Genomic DNA, 27,949 nt, shown 5'->3' with positions numbered 1-27,949 from the left:
AACTTTCATTTACGTCAATTGAGAGCAATTAGATCTAGTTTGAGTGTTGAAATTTTTTAATGTATAGCCCAGGCTATTCTCGTACCATATTTAGATTGTAATTCCTTATATGGAGGGATTACGCTGAAACTTCTACGAAGGTTGCAGCTCCTTCAGAATGTGGCTGCTAGATTGATCATTAGAGCTCATAGATTTGAGAGCGTATCTCTGCTTTTTCTAAAACTACATTGGTTGCCAGTTCATTTGCGTATTAAATTTGTATGGTTTTAAAATTTTAAGGGGTTAAAATGCAGTTTATTTATCTAAATATTTAGGGCCCTGTTTACTAAGGCGTGGTAGCGTTTTGAACATGCCTACAATTAGCGTGTGCATTAACCATATAAGCGCCTTTAGGGATATTGTAGGCACGTACATGTTTAACACGCGTTAAAGATGCTAAAGTGCCTATAATGCAGCTTAGTAAACAGGGCCCTTAGTTATGCTATCTAGGGGGCGAAAATCTTGTTCTATATGCTCTTATACTTTATTGTCTCCAAAGTTTGGGGGAGGTGAGGTCTGGAGCATGTAGGAGCCATTGCCTTTGTGATGGAGGAATTCTAGGCAAAAAAAAAAATACACACAATGATTGTAGAACTAACATAAAACAAACCATATTTTTTTTTGCCTAGAATTCCTCCAGGTATAAATATAGAATTTCATGCATACATATAGATAAAAATGGTTAAAAGCTTAATAGATGTAATTCCTTCATTTTTAGGCACATTTCACTGTATATAATGGTGTATCCCGGTTGATAGACGTTTCCCCATTGCTTCTGTCTTCACAGATACTAATTGTGGTGCCTTTCCGTGAGTCGGCCTTACGGATAGTGCAGATATTCATCAATCTTCTGGAATTGGAAGGCAAAAAAATGGACGTGAGTAACAAGAAGAGATTTAAGGAGGAATTTGGCTCTGATCCAGATGACAAGCCACCCAATCTGAAAAGACCTGAAGATTATGAAGCTGTCTTTGCGGGCAACATTGATGACCACTTCAGGATAGGTAGTGTAGGATTCATTTCATTGTTTAAGACAAACCACTTGATTGTACAGAATTTTGAGCTGATATTTTAACAGGAAGACAGGCAAGGCAGCAAAGAAGGTGAAATATGAGCAGAATGAGAACAAAAAAAATGTGTGGCAGAATCTGAAGAGGATGAAAGGAAGAGTTGGGGAACCACTGAGCAGATTGTTGTAGGATTGTAAATGAGAAATAAAAAGAGCATGCCTAGAGAGGAAATGTGACAAGTGTGTGAAAGGGAAGGAAAGGTTTTCTGAATATTGTAAAGCTGCTGACAGAGAGGAGCAGAGGTGAGAAATGAAAGCAAGTGATTAAAAGACACCAGGGTTTCAGGTGGCTTCAAAAAAGGGAAGTAGTGAGAAGTCTTCTCAGTAGGCGAAGAAGGGATATGGATGCATTCAGCATGAGCAAATCAGAACTCTTAAGGCAATAAAGAGAGGTAGGAAGCGAGGAGCACAATGGGGAAATTAAAAAAAAAAAAAAAGAAAGATGTAGAATTCTGTTTTATCTGCAAAATAATGATAGACTTAGGAATAGATGAGTGAACTGTGACCAAGATGGGATTCAAGCCTTTAGGAAGGCTAGCTGCTTGTAGAGAGAGTACTGGGAAGAGTTCCTTGCTACAACCTTAAAGGAACAGTCGGAGGAAAGCTTTCTAGAGATTAATCAGAGGAAATGTAGAGAGCTTTTTCTGGCATCTCCTGCCTCTTCTCAGCAACCTTGTTAACTTAAATGTATATTTGTATTTTTTTGTTTTACTTCCAAGTGAAGCAGAGTGAGTAGGATGGGAACAAAATAAAACTAAAACTAATTGGTGATTTGGTTCAGTGTAAACCCAGGGGAAGAGCAGGAACGGAGTGAGAGGTACTGCTATGAACTGAAACTTAGGATATTTTCCAAACCCAACTAACATACATAAAAGGTTCAACAATAACAACTTTTTTACTTTTATTACATTTTGGCAACCATCATCCTGTTATCTGCAGCAGAACATAACAATATCCCCAAGAACTCCCACCCATCCCACACCACCCTCCCCTGTACCTCATCTTTTCCAAATCAAAGCCTTTACCAAACAAGGGGACTGTTAACCATTCAGAATTCTACTGCGAGCAGTTGGGGTCAGGGTATCCCAAAAGGGGGGACCAGCATTGAAGAAAACAAGTTCCCCTCCGGGACGACAAGTCATGAATGTCTTTACTCTCCAGAGCACTTAACATGATCATGCCGGACTGCCAATATTGTATAGTGGGGTGGTCAGGTTGCAGCCACTTGCTTAGGATAATCTTCTTGCCCACCATCACCGCTCGTCTCAGAAAGTCCTTCAGCCCCGCCTGGGCTAGTCCCTGCAAATGAAATTAATCAAACAACAAAATAGGGCTGGGCCTCCACCGGAGCCTCCACATTCGGGACACACAAAGGCACAACCGGGTCCAAAAATCTAAAATCTGGGGACAGGACCAGAATATATGACCCAGATGAGCCCCCACTACCGAACACTTCGGACAATCGTCATCAGGGTGCAAAGTAGCTTTAAATGATCTGTGAGGAGAGACATAATGACGCATAAGAAATTTAAATTGCAGCTCCCAATAATCGACTCTCCCTAATGTTTTGTATGTAGTTAGGAAACATGAGGGAAGCTGTGTGTCCCGAATGCGGACCCCCAACGCAAGGGACCATTTCATAGCCAAAGGTCCATAAGCAATAATAGGTGAACTCTCCCGTAAATGACCATGATAGTACCTAAGTGGAATCAGCTGTTGGGCATCCAAACCATACATTTCCACACGGCGTTCCCATACTTCTGAGGACAATGAGACTCGAGGCAGAGAAACAATATAGTGCAGTAGCTGGTAATAGGAAAAAGAGTCTCGAGCGGAGAGGTAGAGGCTGACCCGCAGTTCAGTGAACGGTGTAAAGGTGCCATCCTCCTTCAGCACATGGAAAAGGTAAACAAGTCCCTACTGCTTCCATCTGCGGAAGGACGGCATGTACTCCCCACTGGAAAGTCCACATTCCCTGAGATCAGTAGTAAGGGGGGTTGCCTGCGGGTTTAGTGCGTGGATCTTACACACCCATTGCCAGGTTTTATGCAATGGCGAGAGAAGAGAGGCAAAATGCACGGGTATGCTCACCGTACCCAGGCGGGCCCGCAGCCAAAAACTAAAATGGTGGGGATCCAACAATATATGTTCAGTGTGTGTATTAGAGAAAAATGTTGTGCCCCTAAACCAATCTGTCATATGTTGCATGCAGCCGGCCACCGATAGCATCCGAACACTAAGAACCCCCAAACCACCCTTAATCCTGGGTAGGTATGTTTGAGATAGAGGGATACGAGCCCGGTGACCCCTCCACAAAACGTTCTTCACTAGACGGTGCAGTGCAAACTCATCCCTACGCAATAGGAAAAGAGAGAGGACCTGGATCACGTAGGTCCACTAGGGATTAGTATCATATTGTAAAGAGCTACCCAACCCCATAGAGAAAGTGGCAGATTCTGCCACATTAAAAGCGAAGCTTTCGTTGAAGCTCTTAGAGGTTGAAGATTAATAGTATATAATTTCTTCAAGTCTACTGGAATATAAATGCCTAGGTAGTTGATCTGGGTGGTGGCCCACTGAAGTGGGAATTCCCCAGTCCAACCATTGTGAATAGAAGCCTGTATCGGCAAAGCAACTGACTTTTGCAAATGTAACTGAAAACCCGAGTAAAAACCAAATTCCAAAATAGTATCCAGTAAATGTGTTAAGAATGCTGTGGATTAGTGAGGGTAAGGAGAATATCATCTGCGTACTCGAGGACTTTGATAGCGAGCTGGGGAGGAGGGTACCTGAAATTCCAGGGTCTCTAGCGATAGTGGGGATAATGGGCCATAATGGGGATAAGGGGCATCCCTGCCTGGTACCTCTACCCACTGGAAAGGTTGGAGATCGTAGCCCATTAACCAACAAAGTAGCTGAGGCCGTCGAATACAGCGCTAATACTGCTTGGAGAAACCAACCCTCTATCCCCACGTATTGCAACACTGCAAACAGGTAGTCCCAGCATACAAAATCAGAAGCTTTTTCAACATCAAGACTATCCAACATCAAAGGTTCCTGGGAGGCCCAGCTCTGCGCCACAGCCAGCAACTCCCTATGCATGTTCAGGCCTGGGTGCCGCCCCTTACCGAACCCCACCTGGTGATCCCCCCACTTAACCTGGGATATGCTTGGCCAGCTTTTCTGCCAAAATCATCGCCAGAATCTTAATATCCACATTGAGTAGTGAAATTGGCCTAAATGCTGCTGGGGAGTCTGGGGCCCTACCAGGCTTGGGTATAAGTGTGATAAGGGCTTCGTTAGCCTGAGGAGAAAAGGCACCCCCAGAGACCGTAGCCTCATAATAGGCCGTAAGCAGGGCACATATATATATTGTACCATCATCTTATAGTATTCCAAAGAAAACCCATCAGACCCTGGAGAAGTGCCCAATGAGAGAGATTTTATCGCGAATTGCACTTCTCGCACCCGCAACGGCGCACTTAGTTGACTGCACGCCTCTGGGGAAAGTTTCGGGATGACCGAGTCCTCAAGATAATCAAGCACCGATGGGCCCACTGGACTCTGATCTGGCCGATGGCATTAACAAAAAATAGTCATAAAAAATTTGCATAATATCAGCCGGGCGGTGTTTATGAGAGCCATCTGAGGCCACTAAAGTGGGAATAAATGTTCTGGGTGACCGTGCTTTCACCACCCAGGCAAGCAATTTTCCTGACTGATTGCCATATCGATAATATTGAAAACAGCTGCTTCTTTGTTCGCTTATGAATCTGAGTTTAAGGCAGCCAGTGTGGCCATCATGTTCTCATATCTAGCAGTCGAAGGGCATGTTGTATGGGCCTGCTTAGCTTGTTTATAACGACGTTCTAGTAAGATTATTCCTTGGGAAAGTCTTTTGTTATGGGCGCTCATATAACTAATTATTTCACCTCTCATCACTGCTTTTGAAGCCTCCTACAATAAAATGGGTGTGTCTTGATGTTCACTGTTTAACTCTGCACAGTCTTTCCATTTCTTAGCTATGTGATCCTGAAAATCTGGATTTGTGGTCATGTATGAAGGAAACCTCCAACGACCCAATGTGTCTGACGGAGGGTCATTATAAAGTCTACCCAGAGCAAAGTGTGATCAGACACCACCATAGAGCCCAGCATTGCAGCAGTTAATCTGTAGAAAATAGAGGCAGAGGTCAAAATGTAGCAATGCGTGACCATGCCCGATGAACCCTTGACAGATGGGAGTAGTCTCTCTGAGTTGGGTGTAACAACCGTCAAGGGTCCACCAAATCCATCAGCTGACAGAGACATGGTAATCCCTTACCCCTGCCCAAAGCGCTACACGCTTTAGACGATGATCTATCTAAGGTTGGGTCAAAGACCTGATTAAAGTCTCCCATAACTATCCACGGAGCTGTATCATATTTAAGTCCCAGTCGAACTAGGGTATGAAAAACCCCCGCATCATATGCATTTGGTCCATAGACTGCACAAAGGTAATATTCCTGGCCCATGTAATTTAAATGTACCAGCACATATCGTCCCTCGGTATCCCACTCCACCAATTTGGACACACAGGGTAGGCCTCTCTTTATAAGTATGGCCACTCCCCCACGACGACCTGCAGAGGAAGAGAAGTGACATTCCCTCACCCACTGCTGGCGTAACTTTTGATGTTCAGTGTCTGAGAGTTTTGTTTCTTGCAGGCATGCAGTGGATGCTTTATGATTCTTAAGTAAGGATAAAATTTTAGATCGTTTTATGGGGGATGTAATTCTGGAGACATTCCAAGAGATTACACGAAATGCGGAGGCGCTCCGCGAGTCAGCCAAACACCAAAATAGGAAACACTCCAGGCAACCCAGCCTCAACCTGGAGAGTACTAAAGTATCTAGTGAGGTGTCAATCAGTGGCCCCAACCAAAAGGGTTCTAGAGTACTCCAATCCCAGAAAAAAGGGGCAGAACATACACCCGCCCCTGTCCCCACAGCCATACATACACAAGTTACAAAAAGAAACAGTCCCTCATTCCCCACACCCACCATCTCTCCCAGCACCCCAGTCATCTCTTAATCGTGCCCAACCTATCCTCCACGACTGGCAGGCCACTATAATGTCAGAAAGGGTACCCATCTCCAATCTTCTAATCAGGAAAAAAGTAAACAGTTCTATTACTTCCCGTCAGTAACCACCTATAAAACATTGAACTTTGAACCTCAAAACCAGAATCTTATCTCTAAACAGGTAGGAAGTTTTAAGCGTGATTCCACGGTCAGACAGCAGCAGGACTTCTGTAGTCCATGCTGAAGTGTACTCCTGGTCCAGTATTGGGATGATTAATCCAGTCCATAGCGGCCTCTGGCGATGCATATACGATCCATTTACCATTAGTAAGCACCTTTAAGGTAGCCGGGATTGTAACATAAAACGCTGTTGCTTTTCCACCAACATGGTGCAGGTAGAGGAGAAGGCTCGCCGCAGGGCTGTCAAAGCCGCTGAATAATCTTGAAATATTTTAGTCAAGGTCCCATCGAATTTTGTGTCTTCTCTGCAGCCTTTATAAAGCCACAGTACTGATGCTTTTTGTGAATAGCGGTGAAATTTTGCTATAATCGCCCGTGGTCGTAGGTCTCTCACCTGCTTTTGGCCCACGCTGTGCTCCCTGTCCAGGTGAACCACTCCTCCTTCCCCCACTTCCAGAAAAGTTGCCAATAACCATGTTTCCATCATTTGCTTTAACTTTGTTTCAGCTATGTTCTCTGGAAATCCCACAAAATGCAAATTGTCACATTGGGAGCAGTTCTCCAAGTCATCTATCTTTTCTTGGTATTCCTGGGTCAAATGCTCCAACTTAGCCAGGCTGCCCGTCTGGGCCTGTTGGGTGTCTTCCAATCTAAAGCGGAACATAGCATTAAAAGGTTCTGGGGTTGGTGCTAGATTCTTTTCACGTTCTGGTTGCAACAGATAGGAGGTAATGTAGTCCCATCTGAGACTGTTCCACAGCACACAAGCAAATATAAATCCTTGCCTTACAGAATACTCTGCTTTGTTTTTGTTGACCAGGACTTGCTGTTTTACAGAAAAGTATGAGATTATATTCACCGTTTTACTCCTCTGACATCATCATCGCCTCTCCCCTTGGCTTGAGAACAATTATTGGAGGAGAGGGAGAGAAGAAAAGGGACTTCGACTTCCTGTCTTCTATTGAAATACTGATCATCGATCAGGCAGACATTTACCTAATGCAGAACTGGGAACATGTTCTGGTAATGCTTTTTTAAACTGTACCTTTTTTTAGGGCTTTACTAACGTGTGTCATGTCACACAGTTCCCTTTATTGTCAGTGGGACCTATTTACTAGTCAGGTGCAATAATGTATGGTAACACTTTAACCCACATCAGTAAATCTAATGTTTTGATATGTTGTGAAAATGTACTACAGAGGAAATAATTTGTGTGCACTCCAGTGCTGAAATATTCTTTAAAGTTAGGGATATGAATTTATGCAAAATCAGTTTAAGACACCAATGAATTAATGTGCATAAAGTCAGTTTATATGTGTTGTTATAACCAGTAGTAAAATATTTTTGTTAGCACAAATATTGGTATACAAATAGGCCAAAATCTGAAAATGAATCAAATATTTTTCCTGTGTATATTTGTGTTTAAAATACATTATAGCAGGTGTGTTGTATATTAGTAAGACATAAGCTGTTTATTTTAAAGTGTTTTAGCTTAATAACACTGGGTTGTGGCTTGTACATTTCTACCCCCACAAAATAAAAACCACGTGGCCTATCAAGTCTGTCCATCCATACCAGCTTCTAAGCTCTACAATCCTCTCCTGTCCTTTAGAGATCCACTGTGCTTGTCCCATGCTTTCTTGAATTCAGATATAGTCCTTAACTTAGAGAATGACACGGGACGGGGACAGAGCCCACGAGAACGGGGACAAACTTTGTCCCTGTGTCATTTTCTACTTTGAAGCCTGTTAATGAACTGAACTGTTATTTTATGTTTGAGTGATGCAGACAACGATATTTTGATTTTTTGGAAAAACATGCAAACATGCTGGACACAACTAGCAAACTTTGCATGGGAGATCATGTACATCTTGCTACCAGCACATCTTCTAAGAAGATATTTTCTATTGCAAGAGGACTGTGGAAGACAGGAGAGCTAGACTGAATCCTGAGATTGTTGATGACTTCTTATTCATCCATAGATTAAAAAATCATAACGGTGCTTCATAGCAGTGGTATAGCCAGACAGCCAGTTTTGGGTGGGCCTGAGCCCAAAGTGGGTGGGCACAAAATTTTCTCTGCTCCGCCCTCCCTCCACCACTATACCCACCATTTCTCCCTCCTCTTCACCCCTATGCCTACCATTTCTCCCCCTCCCCACCTATCCCCTCTGTATGCAGCATGTGTCCCTCCCCTCCACCTCATACACAGCCAAGACTTCTCCCTTCCTCACCCCTCCACCCCTTTGCTGCATTTCTCCCTTTTTCCTCGTGCATCTCCCTCACCCACCAACCAAGCCTCATCTTTCCATCTTCCCTCCCCCCTGTGCAGCATCTTTCTTTCCATCTTCCCTTCCCCCTGTGCAGCTGCTGTGTCCCCCGTCTTCCCTCCCCCATGCAACATCTTTCCCCCATCATCCCTCCCCCCCCCCCCCCCCCCCCCCCATGCAGCTGCAGCATCTCACCCTCCTTGCAGGCCCGCCCAGCAGCAGTGTTCCTGACGGCGATTCTATTTGCAGGCTCCGCTCGCAGTCGCAGCGATTCCCACACGCTGCTTGCCGGCTGCCGCTCAACAATCTCCTTGCGCTAACCCGGAAGTCTCTCCTGCAGAGGAGAGACTTCCGGGTTAGCGCTTAGTAGCGCAAGGAGATTGAGCGGCAGCCGGCACTGGCAGGCAGCTTGTGGGAATCGCTGCGACTGCGAGCGGAGCCTGTGACTGGAATCGCCGTCAGGAACTTTCCTGCTGGGCAGGCCTGTTCCGAAATTGGGTGGGTCCGGGCCCGCCCGTGGCTACGCCCCTGCTTCATAGGGCATATTTCTCCCCTCTAAGGTATACAGAATGGGTTGTATTTGTACCCCTGGACATTTTAACAGAGTGGATTAGGATTTCTTGGGGTAGTAGAAATCAGCTGTTGTTGGGGTTGGAAGAGTAGAGGGTGGTGGTGAGGAGGGTTATTATAGCTGCTCACTGTTATTATTGTTTTCTGTTTGTAATTTATACACAATATTTATTTTATTTATTTATTGCATTTGTATCCCACATTTTCCCACCTCTTTGCAGGCTCAATGTGGCTTACAATACATTGTGATAAATGGAGATACAGTTAGAAAATATACAATTACTGGTACAGAAGGATCTTGGGTAACATTATAATAAGAGACATGATAGTAGTATAACAAGCAGATATAGTAAGACAGTTCTGAATATATATGGAGGAGTTATATATCTTCATATTTGTTACTCTTTGTGGTACACCTTGTTAAAGAGATGGGTCTTCAGTAGTTTGCGGAAGTTAGTTAGTTCGTAGATCGTTTTTAGGTTGCGCGGTAATGCGTTCCATAGCTGTGTGCTCAGGTAGGTAAAGCTAGACGCATGCATTAGTTTGTATTTTAGGCCTTTGCAGTTGGGGAAGTGTAGATTAAGGAATGTGCGGGATGATCTTTTAGCATTCCTGGCTGGTAGGTCTGTCAAGTCTGACATGTAGGCTGGTGCATCTCCTTGAATGATTTTATGAACTAGAGTGCATATTTTGAACGTGATGCGTTCTTTCAGTGGGAGCCAGTGTAGCTTTTCATGTAGGGGTTTAGCACTTTCATATTTTGTTTTACCGAATATGAGTCTTGCTGCAGTGTTCTGGGCTGTCTGAAGTTTCTTGATTATTTGCTCTTTGCAGCCGGCGTAGAGTGCATTGCAATAGTCTAGATGGCTGAGCACCATTGATTGTGCAAGGTTATGGAAAACGGTTCTTGGGAAGAAAGGTCTTACTCTTCTTAATTTCCACATTGAATGGAACATCTTCTTGGTTGTATTTTTCGCATGACTTTCCAGTGTTAGGTGTCGGTCGATGGTAACTCCAAGAATGTTTAGGGTGTTTGAAATTGGCAGGTTCAGATTTAGTGTATTGATGGTAATGAATTTGTTCGTGTTATGTTGTGAGATGAGTATTAGGCATTAGGTTTTTTCTGCGTTAAGTTTTAGCTTAAATGCATCCGCCCATGAGTGCATGATATGGAGACTTTGGTTGATTTCGTTGGAGATTTCCTTTAGATCTTGTTTAAATGGGATGTTGATCTTTACGTCGTCTGCGTATATATATGGGTTGAGGTTTTGGTTTGATAATAGTTTGGCCAAGGGTATCATTAAGTTGAATATAAAATCATAATTATTCGAGGCTTCTGCAGATGAGGACAGAGCCCATGGGGCAGGGATGGGGACAGAATTGGTGGGGACGGAGACAGGGCCTGCAGGGATGTGGCGGGGACGGAGCAGGGATGGGGACAAACTTTGTCTCCGTGTCATTCTCTATCTTGACTCTACTTCTTCCACTGGAAGGCTATCCCATGCATCCACCATCTTTTCCTTAAAAGAAAGATTTCCTTAGATTATTTTTGAGTCCATCCCCTTTCACATTCATCCTATGCCACCTCATTTCAGATATATGTGTATTATTTTAAAATCTATGTGTGACACTTCAACCTATGGTTTGATGGAAACCTTTTTTTGAAATTCATTGATTTAAACTCATATTGGTTTTGTATTTCTTATTTTTAGACATCCTTGTTCTTTACAATTTCATTGTAATTGTTTCATCTGTTCCAACCAAAGCTGATAAGTATGTTTTTAGAGTATCATTATACTTATTATATTCATCCTTTTTTTTTTGTTTTAAATTTGTTGTATTATGTTTAGTTATTTATGTCAATATATTTGTTTATTTATAGACCCCTGATGCAGGCCGGTGTGGCCGAAACACGATTCGTGTCAGGCTTTTATTGATTTTAATAAAGACATTGTTTGGGAAGACATTACATGAGAGAGGACTCTTTTATGGATCCACTGTGTGTACCTGACTTTCCTCTCCTTTCAGTTTTACCCTCTTCTTTTCTAACATTTCTCTCTGATATTCCTATCCAGCTAATGACTCCTTGATATATTTCTGTGTCTTGGCAAAGTTAGTTTTCCTGAAGTCTAAGACCCTCACTTTTGAACTGAACCCTCTGCCAGCCTGAACTACACCCATCTTGTGGTTGCTGGATGCCAGATAACCACCCATTATAACATCAGAAGCACTCCCATTTGCAACCATTAGGTCCAATATGGCCCCATCCCACATGGATTCTATTGCAAGTTGCTGGAACAGCTCTCTATGTAACGAATCCAGGATCTCCCTACTTCTAGATGACACTGATACAGAGATGTAGTAGTCAGCATCCAGCATATTGAAATTACTTATGAATATACTTACCCTTTCATAGCAATATTATGTGTGTCTTCAATAAAATCTGTCTACTTCTTCCACCTTTGAAGGAGGACTGTATATCACACCATTGTAAACAGATGTTCTGTTTCCTCTTTCCAGATTAACCCACAGTGTCACCTCTTTATCTCTTAATTCCAGCAAGTCTGGAGCATTAATATTTTCTTTGACATGTAACATCAATCCTCCCTTTCTTCTGACTCTGTCCTTCCTGAATAGATTATAGCCTGGTATATTTATATACTAGTCATGGTTCTCTATGAACTGTGTCCCTGTGATTATCACTAAATCCAAGTCAGCTTCTGCCATTACAACCTCTATATCCAGAACTTTGTTTCACATACTACAAGCATTAGTATAAAAAGCTTTCCAGATGTTGCCCTTTTATCCCATTTCTATAGAGGTATTTAATGTGTTACTTACCTGAGGGCTTTTAGTTTCCTGGGGATTTTGTTCATCCCTGCCAATTTTAGTTCAAAGCTTTCTTGAGTAGGTTAGCTGCTGTGGAAGATACTTCACCCCTTCATTGATAGATGGACACCAGTCTTTTCTCATCAGCCCTTGGAAAATTATCCCAGGAAGCTGAAATGCTCCATATGACATCATCCCCACAGGGAGGGTCAAGGAGAACTCCATCTGAGCTCCTGTCTGCATTGCCCTTCTCTCAAAGCCATGAATAAAAACAACAGCAGCAAAAATGGAAAATAAGGTGATACTTTTTATTGGACTAACTTAATATGTTGTTGTTTTTTTTTTTAACTAGCTTTCAAAGTCCAGAAACTCTTTCCTCAGGTCAGGACATTATGAGCAAAAGATGACAGTATCAGAATATATAAGTGAAACATAAAAGTAGGGAAAATAGGGGTGGAGGGAGAAAAGAGAGGAGAGATGAATGGGTGATCAGAAAGTAACAAAGCAGTGGAATTTTATAGTTTAAAAAGTAATAAGAAACCCAGGTCTCTGAGATAACTTTGCAACTAACAAAAAAGGACTTATTTTAACTTCAAAGGTCTTACATTCCTGGATTGCTTTAAAATTTCTGTTTAGGATACTGACCATAAGGTCCTTTTGATGTGGTATGCTGGTCCTGAGAAGGTCTCCCATACAGAGATGTCACCATAGTTCGTATTGTTGCATCGTATCCAGAGCCCTGAAGTTACTTGATATGTTTGGAGGGATACCTAGGAGAATCATTATGCTAACATGGATGAGCAGTAATGGATTATAGGCAGTAGGCTTTATGGGTTTCTGCAACTCTGTAATGTCTCGAACTTGGCTCTGGGCAGTCAGCACACCTCCTAGGACATCACTTTGGGTTGATAGATAAGTACCTTTGTACCCCTCAGGAGAGAGTCACCAACCACTACCATCCTTTTCTTCCCAGTGACCACTGATCCGGTAACTTTGGGGGTTTTGAGCTCCAGTTACTCCTGTTCTTGGGATGTTCTTGCTTCCTGCATCTCCAGGGCTGCATATGGTTCTTCAGTTCAAGGGAAGATGGAGTCGGAGTGTCGATTCTGTAGGTTCTGGTGTTCGTTTTTTTTTTTTCTCTTTTAATACAGTTTCATCCTTCTCCCTGTTGGAGATCCTTGATTCCTCAAGAAGCATTTCATTGATGTATTTCTGATTGTCCAGCTTTTCTACATTCTGTCTCAGTTCTTCACATGTTTCTTGACGGATTCAACCTGCAGGCATCTTGGACACAAAACCAGTCCCTCACCTTGGATCATGCTGTACGTCAGGATGGAGGCAAAAGTTGTAACAGGGACAACATCATGCTTGGGTGGCATGATGTTTCCCAGCTGTATTTCAGTTATTGGAGCTTTGTTGCCAGTTATTGAGATATGCAGCAGTATATTTTATCCCCAAAATGGGTTATACAACAACAATATAACAGCAGCAATCGCCGTTAACCCTTTCTGAAATTCAAATACAGCCACTCACCTCTCACTCTAAAGTTAATCCATCAATCTCTGTCACATGCCAAACTCCCCACAGGAAGAATCTTTTTGGGTATCTTTCTCACTTGACCCATGTACTCGGCATCATCTACATTATTGTTGCAGTATTTGAAAAGTGCAAGATAAAAATTTAAACATTTGCCGACACCTCTGACTACCTGATACAAACTTCATGAACCTCATTACTCCTACCAATTTCCCTTACACGATTACAACTGTAGTTGAAGCATGAGCTATTACATCACACACAATCTGCCTTTCGTGGACAGTATAGTAGTGAAACAGTTATAGGGACGCTATGGGCAGAGGGAAGATCTCTGCTGAGTGAGGGCACAGGCCAATCCCGTTACAGTTTGATTTGTCTTGTTCCTTTGACTTAATAGATCATGATATACTGTTGTATGTCCTCTTCAGCGCATATGGAGTGGGAGGAAGTGTACTGGATTGGTTTGGGGGTTTCCTGAGGAATCATTCCTACAATATTTGACATAATAATACTAATTCCAATTTTTGGAAATCAACTGGAATCCCACAAGGGTCTCTGTTGTCCCCTTCATTACTTAACAACCTAATGAGTTCCTTGGGACTCTATCTAAGTCAAGCTGGTTATAAGTCCTTCAGCTATGCTGATAATATTTCTGTATTGATTCCAGCTGTAAAGCCAGCAGAGGTAGTATCTAAACATGTAGTGGGTTGAATTGAGATGTTGGAGAATTGGATAAGATCTCATCATCTAAAATTGAATAAAGAAAAAATAAGTTTTTTATGATTGAACAAACTTCAGAAATCTGGAATGACAACATCCTGAAATTAGAGTAATGCTAGTTTTTAAGTTTGAAACAAATTTAAAAGTTTTTTGGGAGTTATGATGTTCAATTCTTCAGAATTACATATAAATGCATTGATAAGGAAAACTCTTATTATGAAGAAATTGCGGAAAATTAGAAATATGCTGACACCTTGGGCATTCAAATTGGTGGTCCAAAGTTTAATATTAGGGCAAGATGATTATTGTAATATCATATATTTGAGTTGCTCAAATACAAAATATCGCAGCCAGATTAATATTTTGGGCTCATGCTAAATAGCGGGCTACTCCCTTATTAATATGTTTGCATTGGTTACCAATAGATGCCCGGGTAGAGTAAACTGTAATGACTTATAATAATCTTCATGCTAATACCCCACTTTACGTGTCAGAATTAATAGGTTTTCCTAGCCCTGGTAGGTTTAGAATTTCTAGGAATCCTTTATTGTTCAGTTGAGAATTGTAACCAGTTATGGTCAGTTTAGCAAGCTTTTGAAAACATCTCTGTTCCGGAAATTTCTATCATGTTAATTGTTATGGGTCTTTCCAATCGCCCCCTCCCCCCGGCAGCCTACCTCATTTTTGTGGTAGTAGGAGGAGGGAGGGAGTGCTAGTCCCTCCCTCCTCCCATGACCATGAGGTACACTGCCAGGGGAGGGGCGGATAGATAGCAGTCCCACTGGACCACCAGATTGTTTTTGTTCAGTGGGGGGGGGGGGGGGGGGAATCTAGCGGTCCCACTGGACAACCAGGGTGTGTGTTTTTCAGTGAGAGGGGGAGAAGCCAGCGGTCCCACTGGACCATCAGTGTTTTTGTGATTTGAAGGTGGGGGGCCTGACCTTCAGGTCTTGTGTTTTGGGGGAGGGCAGGCTTAGGTTTGACAGGTCAGGGAGACCAACTTCACAATTACTCATGCTTTTGTGTAAAATATGTCTAAAAAAGCCTCAAAACAATTTTAGAAGCCTGGGTCAGAAAATTATGATTGATTCCTAGTGATGCTGCCAGATTAACGGAGTCTTTTATCATAAATACCATTTAGTCTCTTTTGTGGGAATGAAAAATGGTTTATCTTGCACTCTTTTCTGAGGTATTGTTAGACTCTGCACACCCTACACCCCAAGGATATCTTCAGTGGATGCTTTTTTTTCTCCACCCCTTTCTGACTCTGACATCATACCAGCTAAACTAGGACCAGTGTGTTGTGTCCTGCGAGAAGAGAGAGAGAGATAGAGAGAGAAACTTACCCATTGCTGTATGCTGTATTTTGTTGCGGAAACATATGTTTAAGCTAGCAAGTAACCAAATGAAATGCAATTTGTTTTATAGCATCTGATGTGTCATCTGAACTTGCAGCCTTTAGACTCCCATGGGGTGGATTTCTCCCGCGTGCGCATGTGGAATCTTAGTAATTGGTCCAAGTATTATCGACAGACACTGCTATTCAGTGCTCTTCAAGACCCGCAGATTAACTCCATTTTCAACAAGCACTGCTTCAACTATAAAGGACAGGTAAGCTTTTTGGCATATGCTGAAGCTGTATCATATTAATGTAGGCTATGGGCAAAATTCACTGTTATTTCTATTGTGGCTTTAAGCATAGATATTTGTCCATGGTTTCAAGGCACTTGTAATCATTATAAAGTTAAACTAATTATATATAAACAGAGTAGAGGCAGTTGAGAGAAGGGCTACCTAGATGGGGCCAAGTGTATGCTAAAAACTTGATGAAACAAGGTCTTCCTTTCTGCAGGTTGGCTGGAGGCATCATTCACAGCTCTTGGGGAGGGGGAGAGGGATAAATCATGGGGTTTCCTTGTGGTTGACACCTAGTTACTGGATTCAGGGCCCAGGACAGTAGGATTTTGGAAAGAGCCTTGGTGTATAACCTGTGGCCTAGAACTATCATTGCACTTGCCTAGACCAGATGAGTTTGGAGGAGGGAGGATAAAAAGTAGTGGAACATATCGCTGGATGCTTGTGAGTGAAGTCTTATAGTGCCAGATTCTAGCCTTGATTTCAATTAAGCAAGAAACTGCCAGGCATAAATTTGGCACATAGTAATATCCAGAAGGTCTGAGTTAGCAAAAGTTTGAAACCTATGGGTCACAAGGCTCCAGCCTTTAGTGTTATGGCTTGTAGCTACTGCTCCCAGCGTTCAAAATCTGTACTAATTTGATCCCTTGGCATGTTGACAATATAGTAAAATGAAAGGAAGTGACAGGATTCCTTTTTCTGCTTGCCTAGGCTGTGCACTTGACCAGTCAAAATCCAAACTATGTAACCGAGGAACTTTTGGTTTGTTCTTTAAATCTTGAAGAGGGATTTTTGCCTTTATCATGTTTTCTTCCTTCCCTGACAGGTGGCTGTAAGAAATTTGCCCATTACTGGCTCCATCTGTCATGTTCTGGTGCAGCTTCCTCATGTTTTCCAACGAATAGAGATGGAAAGTTTGAGTTCTGTGGTAGATGCCCGGTAACTGCATGTCTTTGTTTCTCTAATAGTCTGAACCTTTGCAGATTTTCTTGCCACATTTTTCCCCGGATTCTATATAGCGTGCCTAGAGATCCGCGCTGAAATCCAGGCATATTCTATAACAATGTGCATAACTTAATTGGCTTAAGCTAATTAGCATTGATAACAGCACTTAACAAGTAATAGTGAGTACTAATTGGCAATAATTAGAATTTACGTGCACAATTCGCTGAGTGTATTCTATAACACAGTGCGCCTAACTTCTAACACTCGCAGGCTAAAAGGAGCGTGGTTATAGGCGGGGAAATGGGCATTTAATGGGTATTCCAAAATGTACACACTTAGTTATAGAATATGGTCCTCTGCGCCTAAATCTACACACTGGGATTTACACCACATTTTCGTTGGTGTAAATGGAGACGCGTAGTTTTAGGCGCTAGGACATTGACTAAGCATATTCTATATACGATGCCTAAATCTAGGCGCTGCTTATAGAATACGCTTAGTCGGCAGTGTTTTCCACGTGGATTTTTTTGGCGCCATATATATATAATCTCCCCCTTTGTGTGTTTGATTGATGTAACTACAAACTACATTTTTGCATTTAGGGGCATATAATACTAATCAGTGTTTGAATTAATTCCTACATTAATACAGAGGTTAGCTAACCCCATACACTAGACATATTAACAAGTGCTTTTTGTATGCACATCAGTATTACCACATATTTTCCGGTCATAATACTAATGTATCCACTGCATCTGGATAGGATTAAAAGTCCTGAAAATTGCACCTGACAAGAGCCTCCGGGTGCAGTGGATATTACAGCAATTCAGATAAGTGTTGATTTGTGAATTATTGGAGAACCGTAATATAGTTGTAACACTGGAATGATTATGTAGGGGGAAGTATTTTGAGTTCATAGTCCACGTGCTATCTCATTTATAAATACATTCGAGTCATCCCCTTTAATCCTAATCAAAACTGTAGAAATATAGAGATATTAATTTAAAAAATTAAAAGATTACATGGGGCATGTTTTTAGAGTATTAAGGGATATGGAGTCCCCTTTATTTGGAAAAGCAGATTGGGATTCTGGTCCATGATTCGGGACTTGTATTCACATACCTGGCTGATGCTATGCCTACCTTTCTCCCTTTAATTGTGATCCAGAATGTGATTACCACTCTATAAGAAAAGTATGCGCATTGTTGTGGAAGAGGCCCAGCTTTTTGTGGCTGAGCTAGCTGTTAAGCTCTGTAGAGCCGGAACGCAATGTGTACAGCCAATAGCACTAGAGAAATTACAACTAGTATGTATGCATTTATTGACAAATTTTATTCTGCCTCCACCTAATAGAGTAGATTTTGTATTTTATTTTATTTTATTCTATTCCTTTTTTCCCTTCAATCAGGTTTCAGTTCTTCATTGACAAGGTTTTGCCCCAGTATCGTGATGCGGTTATGTCACACACTCTGGTCTACATACCTTCTTATTTCGATTATGTACGCCTTAGAAATTACTTCAAGAAGGAAGAGTTAAATTTTACACACATATGTGAATACACAGACAAGGGTGGCATTTCCAGGGCAAGACAATTCTTCCTGAAGGGAGAGAAGCATTTCCTCCTTTTCACAGAACGCTTCCACTTCTATAAACGGTAAGCCAAGCCTTGACAAATTTTCTTAGGATCTAGGATCCTGACTTGCAGCGATTGGCATTTTATTTATTTATGCACATTTATAAATCACCTTTTATAATAGTGATGTACAGTAAGCAGTTTTTATAGTGGTAAGGAAGGAGTGGATTAGAGGCTACTGCTATCCCCATTATCCATCCACCTACAATGGAGATTGGCTTTAGGTTGTGGTTGCTGGGGCAATGTGAGAGAGGCTAAAGGTGCAACAGGTAGGGGTGAGTGGGGGGTGCACCACTGTTCTTCTCTCAAAGCTGCAGCCTTAGTCTCTCTACATCCCACCCCCCCCCCCCCCCACACACACACAGCTGCTGCAGTTATAGCCTCTTCATTTCTTGCCCATGTGCTCCCAGCAACTGCAGCCTAAAGCCTTTCCATCACTCACCCAGCTCTCCAAAATCAGCCTTGGCATCACATCCCCCCTCCCCCACAGCAGTAGCCTCTCTGATGCTCTCTTCTCTCCCCTCAAGCACTAGCTTCTCTCAAGCTGTCCCCCCCGCCCCCCCCCCCCCAATGGTACACAGAGAGAGACCTAGCTCTCTTTCCCCCTCCCCCCTCCAACAGCACACAGATACACAACTCTGTCTTTCCATCTCCCCACCCCCGTGGCGCGCAGACACCCAGCTCTCTTTATTTCTCCGCCACCCCCAGTCCGGTGCTAATCACAAGCAGAAGAAAAGGAGGGCAACTGCATATCAGTTGTATCCTCATCCTCCTCTGCAGAATGCAAGCTTTGAAACATGCGGGACACCGGATCCAAGATGGCGCCTGAAGCGATGTGAGAGTTTGGACTCCTTGAGCTCCTAACGGGGAAGACGCCAGAAACCCGTAGGAACAACATGGGGAAGAGAAAGGGGAAGGCGAAAACTCTTACCTCCTCGAGTCAAGCCCTGAGTCCCGCTGTGCACCAAACCGTACTGGAGAATTTTGGATTTCGGACCCTTGGAGAGCGGATACCCGCGACCGCGAGATCAACTTCATTTGAAGCTGATCATAGCATTGAGGGCGTTTCGCTTAGCCCGCCCTCTAGCACAGCCCCCCCCGAGGCCAGGAGCAGGAATGCCGCTGACGGAGGCTCAGAATGACGGGGTGATTGGTGGAATACAACCCCTGTCGACTGAACCAGGAGGGCCCGTTAGCGCCTCAACGCCGACCAAACCAACAACGAAGGATAATATTTCTTCTATGGATCGTGCAGCTGCCCCTGTGGAAACCCGTGGTGTTGGAAGACCGGCTGTGATTACGTTGGAGACGCTCTGGGACGCCATCCAAGGTATTATCACAGCTTTATAAATTAATTTAAACTCCCTTCGGGGAGAAGTAACTGACTTGAAACAAAATTATCAAGAAACTTATGGAAAAGTCCAAGATAATATAAAAAAGGTGGCAACTCTCGAAGCTGAGGTCAATAAATTGCAAAACGTTTCAGCCACATTGATCAGGGAGAAAGAGGTTCAATATCGCAAAATAGAATTTCTTGAAAATCAAAGTCGCAGGAACAACTTGAGACTTATTAATTTCCCTAAGTCTCCACTAATCCCTGCCTTAGATATGTTGCGCAAATATTTTGGAGAAGTCCTGGGAATACCAGCAGAGGGGTTTCCCCCTATTGCTAGAGCCCAGTACATTACAGGACAAAAAAAAGTGATTGATGGACAGTCTCAGGCTCAACCGGACTTTGATTTGACTGGATTTTTGGAGTCATCCCTGGAAACTGTGACTGAAAGAACTACCTTAATTGCTACCTTTGCTTTGGAGATAGATCGTAACAACATTTTCAAGACTTATTTTCGTCATGCAAATGCAAATTTTATGGGTTCAAGGATACAAATTTTCCCTGATCTCGCGAGGGATACTCAAAAGAGAAGGAGAGAGTTCCTGTCTTATAAGACAAGAGCTCTCAACTTAGGAGCTGTCTTTCAACTAAAATTTCCTTGTAGATGTTTGATATCCCTAAATGCTAATAATTATGTATTCTTTGACCCTGTAAAATTGCAACAATTTATTGAATTGCAGGAAAGCGCTGTTAAACCTTGAATGGTTAACCCAGTGAGAAATGCTATAAGTGGGCTAGCGGGACAAACTGCTCTCAAAGTTTCTTTGATAGATTTTTTCCTAGTACTTGGATCATCAAATTGTGGACAAAGTTTATAGAGAACCTTATTTCCTTTAAAAAGTTTATTTTCTTTTTCTGTGATTTTCTGAACATTTCCATTTCCATTTGTATTGTGAAATAAAATGTAAAAGAATAAATAAAGAATTTAAAAAAAAAAAGAAACATGCGGGACACCATAGAGCCCTGTGGGTCAAATTTTGCCTTCAGCACTGGGCAGCAGAATATGAGGATACAGCCTGACACACTGCCATTCTCCTCTTCCTTTCCACAGTCCTGATGCAGCTGCCTGTGTGTTCTGTCCTGAAAAAAATTTAGATATCAGGTCCACGGTTTTGTTTTTTTAGTCATCATAGCAACATTTTGCCAGGGTTTGTTGAGCCCTGTGGTAAGCAGACTGTAATAGGTTCCTGCAGCCCTATTTTGAAATTTGGAAGAATATTTTTTCGGATTTTAATTTGATTCACATTTTGTGTCACTTCTGGAGCCAGATTCAGTAATTGGTTTTGGTACAAATTGAGTGACTGATAATTTTATGATAAAGGAGAATAAGTTAGGGAGTGCAGTTGAAGGGAAAGGAAAAAGCAAAAGGCAGATATTCAAAAAAAGCTGAGTCAGTCTTGAGTTATCTATCTCCACCTGCTGGTTGATGGACACAGATATCCCACAGGTTCTGGAATAGTGGCAAGGAAAGAAAATGATCAGGTAAGACCTAATTTCTCCATTTTATAAAATTCAGATTCCATGTAGACCTGGGTAGGAGGTGGACTTTGGTACTCAATGAGGCAAACTGGGTAGAGAACAAAGCTTTTGAACCACCCAAACTTGCCAGATTTGTGTTTGACATGCCTCATGTTGTGCAAGGCCCTTTATTTAACCAAATTTAAATAATTTAAATGGTATATGCTTAGTTTAGCTTTCATTTTGGAGAATGAGCTTGCATTTGAATAATTAAGCATTATAGCAAGACCTGTTGTGCATATTTTTTTATATTTTTTAATGTAAATCTTATTTTTATTTGATTTGTTTCGTGAGAAATGTCTCCAGATAGGTTAGTTTTGCAAGTTATACAAACTTGGGCTACAGCAACAATTCTTAACTCAGCAAAACAATAATGGACCACTTGTTGCCAAAATACAGATCATACAGTGTCGATAGAAGAGCCCTTTTTGCCGAAAAAACCTCAAACTTGAGTAGCAGCAATATGTAATTCAATATTTTGCTGTCATCATTACTATCACAGGCATAAAAAAACTCCATCAAAAGTAAAGTACAGCCTCATTCAATAACAAACACTGTAGATCCAGCACTAGGAAAAAATCAAAATGCACTTATCTCAATCGCTGAACTCCTCAAATCCAGCATCAAGCAAATCTTTTTCAAACAATCATCCTCGAGGCAGGCTCTTCACCATCAAAGCTCCTACAATTCAATATCAGTTCAAGTCCCAACAAAAGGTCTTTGTTTTGCTAGACAACCTGGCTTCCTCAGAAGATAATTTCAAACATCTCCTCTAGTGCATTATGCTAGTGAATTATATATTATTGTACTTAAGTTTGAGGATTTTTCTCCATCTTTTTTTGGCAAAAGGGGCTGTTCTCTAGACACTGTATGGTTAGCTTTCCACATACCATGACAGTAGTGAATTTCATCCTAAGCCCCAGGGTATGTGGAGTACGATCTTGGTCTCTGAAATTTACAGCTAATACGTGCCATAGTATTGCATTGTGCCACAAGAATCGATGCTGTCACCTATTTTATTCAATATCTTCCTCAAGCCACTAGCGAAGCTGATTCGGTCAGTGGATACTCAGTCCTACATCTACCGTATGCGGATGACGTGCAGCTACTCATTCCCATTGAACCTGTCTTACTCACAGCCCTAAATAAACTGATTACCTGTCTAACCTCAATTGAAGAATGGGCTAAACACAACAAACTTTGCCTGAACCCAAGTAAAACTGAGCTTCTATGGATCCCTAACACAAGTGGGGACATACCTGACATCAAAATCTCTTTTGAGAAATATGAACTCCCCCTCAAATCACAAGTCAGGAACCTTGGAATTCAGCTCAATTCAACACTTACTCCAATCCCCCAAATCCAAGCAACCTTCAAGATCAGCTTCTATCACTTGTGACAACTACGCTACCTGTCTCCTTACATTGAGAAGGCAAGCCTTGCCTCAGTTGTGCATGCCATGATAACATCAAGACTCAAGACTGGATTACTGTAATGCACTCTACATTGGTTTGACCACAAGGGCTTGCATCAGCTCCAATTGATTCAGAATGCTGCAGCAAGACTAATAGAAGGTGTTTGTGCAGCGCTGCGTATGCCTTGTAGCGCTATAGAAATGCTAAATAGTAGTAGTAGTAGTTGTAAATGACATGACCACATAACACCATAGTTGCATAAACTTCACTGCCTAACAGTACAATACAGAGCCAAATTTAAAACTCTCTGTTTGACCTTCAAGGCCCTTAAAGGAAATGGCCCAGAGTACTTGAAGAACAGAATCTTCCTCCACACACCTTCAAGGTCACTAAGGTCCTCCTTCCAAGGAATTTCCCTAACTACACCTCCAAAGGACATCACACAATGTGATACCTGCAAGCGATCCTTCTCTGGAGTAGTCCCCATGTTCTGTAATGCACTCCGTGAAAGGCTTTGTTTAACACAAGACTATCTCTACTTCAGGAAGCAGGTGAAAGCTTGATTCATCAACCAGGCCTTTAATGGAAAGTAAAGGACACCAGCTGCACATATTATAGTAGGACTTGTTTATCCACTCCTACCCTAGCCAAGATAATGTTCAAGCACCTTTCTGACCTCATTTGCAACTCTCTTTAACTAGTCCCATATTTTCTTAGTCCTGTTACTCTATCTTATCTATCTATATGTTCCATCTTTGCATACACCCTGTGCTGTCTATTAAAATGTTTTATTGTGTTGGCATTGTAATGTAGCATACAATGCCATACTTTGTATTGTTTGAATATTTTTACTGCTGTAATTGTCTATTGCTTATGTTTGACTTATTCTTGCTGTACACCGCCTTGAGTGAATTCCTTCAAAAAGGAGGTAAATAAATCCTAATAAATAAAAATAAATAAATAAATATCACTCACTCACTCACTCACATACTTCTTTCCTTTGATATGTTAAATTAGACATCTTAAATATTTGTCATTTGCTTTCTACAGCTTTTCCTGTGGCAATAGTCCTCTTTCCTCCAGTTTTTGGCAAACTCTCTTGGTTTAAATATAGGATGTGTAAAATAAAAGTAGCAGTGTGTTATCTTCTCTTTATCTGCAAGAGTCCATTTAATTATAGTTGAGAAGATTATCTTTTGGACATTAGCTTCTTTGGTTTATCTCCTGCTACACTGGCTCCATGAACAATTTCACCAGGGATGTTATCTTCATCTGCAGTATCCATACTATTGCTATCACTATCTCTAGCCCTAGTGTGTAAGCTACTGGTGGGCATCTTTTTATCCTGGGTGAACTTTGGCTAGTACGTATTCTTCTATTTTTCCAATCATAGTTCAGCTGTGGTGTAATCCTGTTGAGGTTCGGTATAGATATTATGCAACAGGATCACCATGTGAAGATACTCAGCAAGGCTTGAGTAGAAAACCTTCTCTCTCTACCAAGAAATGCACAGCAATCTACTAGCTGCTGCTGCTGAATTGTATGCTGAGGAACACTTGATGCCTAATGGCTAGCGATCTGCAAGCTCCAAGATGGAAATGATAAAAGCAGATCAGTAATAGATAAACATAGACTTTTATTTGTGCAAATAGCAATCTCCTTACATCGTCGACACTGGCCGTGTTTCACCCAAAAAGGGCTGCCTCAGGGGCTATACTGTGGATTTTACTGGCAAACAAGTATATAGAACATCAGCAAGCAGTTGCCAATATCCACGTTGAGAAAAAACCAGCAAAAACACTATTGAAGGAGTGCAGTCCTTGTAACTGGTAGAGCGGCGTATACAAACTCCTCTATTTGCACGAATAAAAGTCTATGTTTATCTATTACTGATCTGCTTTTATCATTTCCATCCTGCCTAATGGCTAGTGCAGGGGAACCCAGAGGAACTGGGTTCGATTTCCACTGCAGCTCCTTGTGAATCCGGGCAAATCATTTAACCCTCCATTGCCCCAGGCACAAAATAAATAGTTGTATATAATATGTAAACCGCAAGTCCCATCCCCTTTCCCCTTTCCTTTCTCTTCCCTTACACTCCCTATGTATTCCAGATGGCTTTAAATTTCTGCTTTTGAGCTTAATTTTGATACTGATTCTTAGCTAAATCAAATCACTGTTTAGGGTTGGTTGAAATGACATAGTGCTGTAGTGGATTCTAAGTGGGGTTAGGGAAGCTGTGTGTTGAGGCAGCTGGTTATAAAGCTAATGCCCTGTTAAGGTGTGCTCATGATAATCAATTGAATGTGTATTGGGCTGTAGTGTCCAAAGCAGGATTTTTTGGGGAATGAAAAATGACAACTTAATTTTTTTTTTTTTTTTTAATCTAGGTACACACTGAAAGGCATCAGAAATGTTATTTTCTATGAGTTGCCGACCTACCCACATTTCTACAGCGAGGTTTGTAACATGATGAAGGCAACAGGCCGTGGTGAGGAAGCAACATGGACCTGCACTGTCCTCTACTGCAAGTACGATGCCCAGCGATTGGCTGCTGTAGTAGGAACAGATAGGGCAGCACAGATGTTACAGTCCAAGAAAAATGTGCATCTGTTTGTCACTGGAGAAAATGAATGATGCTGCCTTGGTATGGAAGAATAGCCCATAAACAAAGCAGTGCCATATTTTTATAAATTGACGCCGATGTAGTGTATTGGGTTTTTTTAATGGAAAATTACAAAAAATATAAAACTATTCTAATTTATTCTCCTGTTCTCTGCTTCTACTGTGTTAAGTATTATAGTCCTGTAAGGCTGTATCTATAAGGGAACTGAAATAACTGGCAGTGGAAGGTATTTGTGACATATATATATATATATATATTTTTTTTTTTCTTAAATTCTCTTTGTTATAGAGAGCTGACAGTTTTATGGATAATACATATCATGTTTTTGTTAGAAATGCCTCCTACTTAGAACATGAACATTTACAACCCATCCAAATATTGTGGACTTGAGTGTTTATATATTCCTTTTGTCTTTTTTATGAGAGGTTATAATTTTCTTGTATAACACTTTTCTGTTCAATTGAAAATTGCTTGGATAAAACTTGTAAAACTTATACATAAAAATAAAGTAAAATTTACAATCCTCCCTTTTTAAATACAGATTTTAGTAGCAATAACCATAACAAATACATTTATTCCAGGGTTCAGTTCATGTTTAGTTTTTGTATAAACCTAAAATTACTGTCTAGGAAAGTACAAGTGTTTGTTATTCAACTCCTTTTGGATTCTTCAGTTGGTGACATGTCTGCGTGTTACATGACGCTTTAAAATGAAACTGTCGGATTCTGCAAGCAGTTCATAGTAACATAGTAACATAGTAGATGATGGCAGAAAAAGACCTGCACGGTCCATCCAGTCTGCCCAACAAGATAACTCATATTTGTCCTGTTATTTAGAGAGTTCTGTTATTTATGTGGTGCAGGAAATTCAAAATATAAGATTTTGTAAATTAACTCCCAAGTTTACGAGGGCAAATCTTTTGAACATTGGTCTTGATGGTGACTACATAATTATGTCTGAAATCCCTGCTGGGAGAACCAAAAACAAACAAAAAGCACACTACCCAACCTGATCATTTGCTTTCTAAACTGGAATTTTTTAAAACTCTTTCTAGCCCAACATGTTGGAAAGAATTATGCATAAGTTGATGAGAATGTTTTTCTGGGGCCAAAATAACTCTCAGAACAGGACCAAATTTAGCACGGGAGTTAAAACCATTGAATGGTTTTATTTGATTTATAGAATCACCAGATTGGATTGGGGGTTTCCAGAGAAATGTGCCCCCCCTCCATGGATGAAGCAGTTTCAGCTTCTGTAGTTAGAAACTTTGATATTGTGAAACATTGCTCCTTAAAATCTGCGTTTCTCAAAACATAGAACCAGCACTTACCAAATGCAGCCTACAGATACACATGCAAACACAGGTGTCGGCATTCGTTGTCTAGGGATAGTCCTGGGTCCAGTTCACAGAGGCAGTGGGTTCCCAAAGAATACACAATCCACACGGGTTTGGATATATATAGAAAGTATATTGTATGTACATATGTAGGCTCACAGCACTTAGTACAGGTAATGTGTGTGTGTTTAGATGGGAATCAATGAGAGAAAGGTAAGAATGGGGGGGGGGGGGTGCAGAGAAAGAGAGAAGCCTTGAGGTAGGGCTGAAGGTGTGTGTGTGCAGAGAAAGATAAAGAAAAGCAGAGCCATTTGCTCTGAGAGAGAAGGGTTAAAGGAGAAAGGGGTACCAGTGCCAGGGGCTCTGGTGGCTGAAGATGTGTATGTGTAGAGAAAGAAAGAAAGAAAAGCAGAGCTGCTCAGAGCCATGTGCTTCTCCTTTTTATACCTCAGGAACAGAAAGGGATCAAATAACTTCTTTCCTTCCCAGACAAACTCCAGTTTAATTTCCTTGATGCAAGGAAGGTGACCATTTTCACAGGTTCTACTCTTTGAAGTCCCTAGTTTTGGAGCCTATCTGTCTGGCTTTCTCAGAGAGAGCCCTGCTCCCAGATGCCCAGAGAGGACAAAAGTTATGTTAATTAAGGGTAATCAAGAAAACACAGGGCTAGCAGGCAGCTGGGTGACATTTGGTCCATTTGCCATCCTCAGTGCTTCCTGAGGGAGGGGGAGTTATGAGAAGCTGGAAGCTGGTTTCATATTAATCTAAGTATGTCCAGCAATCCTGACAACAGGTACCAAAACACTTCAGACATAATTGTTAAAAGGAAAACTAAATATCAGAGTTTGTGTTTTTATACTGCATATGTGTGTTGGAAACCACCTTGAATCTCAGAGAGTGTGCAGTCTAGAAGTTTAAATAAAATTATATTCATAACCCAATATTTTGTTTTGTCTTCTGTGTGAATAAATTAGAATAATAGATGTACATTAGACGTTTTGGGCTCCATTGGTCTGAGTATTGGCTAGTGGACCAGTGTGCAGTTAGTTGTATAGCTTCTTCTTGAGCAGACCTCTCCCTAAAACTTTCTAAGGCCAATGGGGCTAAATGAACTTTTAACACTTTTTGTATTTTGGTGCGATAATTTTTTTTTTAGTTGTATATTAAAATTGAAACT

The 27,949-nt window shown here is 41.5% G+C and overlaps 1 protein-coding gene across 3 annotated transcripts in view; it reads left to right on the top strand.

Annotated features, from left to right (window-relative positions):
* The window catches only part of UTP25 (UTP25 small subunit processor component), a 59,716-nt gene extending 32,025 nt beyond the window's left edge, over nt 1-27,691 (top strand). For 2 of the 3 annotated variants that reach the window (XM_030196096.1, XM_030196094.1), the window contains exons 7-12: nt 827-1,043; nt 7,171-7,373; nt 15,703-15,885; nt 16,736-16,848; nt 18,263-18,508; nt 25,201-26,878. In XM_030196096.1, coding sequence (XP_030051956.1) covers nt 827-1,043; nt 7,171-7,373; nt 15,703-15,885; nt 16,736-16,848; nt 18,263-18,508; nt 25,201-25,447 — 1,209 coding nt within the window. In that variant the 3' untranslated portion in view covers nt 25,448-26,878. Of the gene's footprint in view, nt 1-826; nt 1,044-7,170; nt 7,374-15,702; nt 15,886-16,735; nt 16,849-18,262; nt 18,509-25,200; nt 26,879-27,565 lie in introns of those variants that run through there. The other variant, XR_003941431.1, reaches the window with a different exon arrangement.
* Nucleotides 27,692-27,949: the final 258 nt, after the last annotated feature.

Source organism: Microcaecilia unicolor, chromosome 3 (genome assembly GCF_901765095.1).
Source record: "Microcaecilia unicolor chromosome 3, aMicUni1.1, whole genome shotgun sequence".
Lineage (NCBI taxonomy): Eukaryota > Metazoa > Chordata > Amphibia > Gymnophiona > Siphonopidae > Microcaecilia > Microcaecilia unicolor.
Note: the sequence above shows the minus strand (reverse complement) of the source record. Positions and strands in the feature narration are given on the sequence as shown.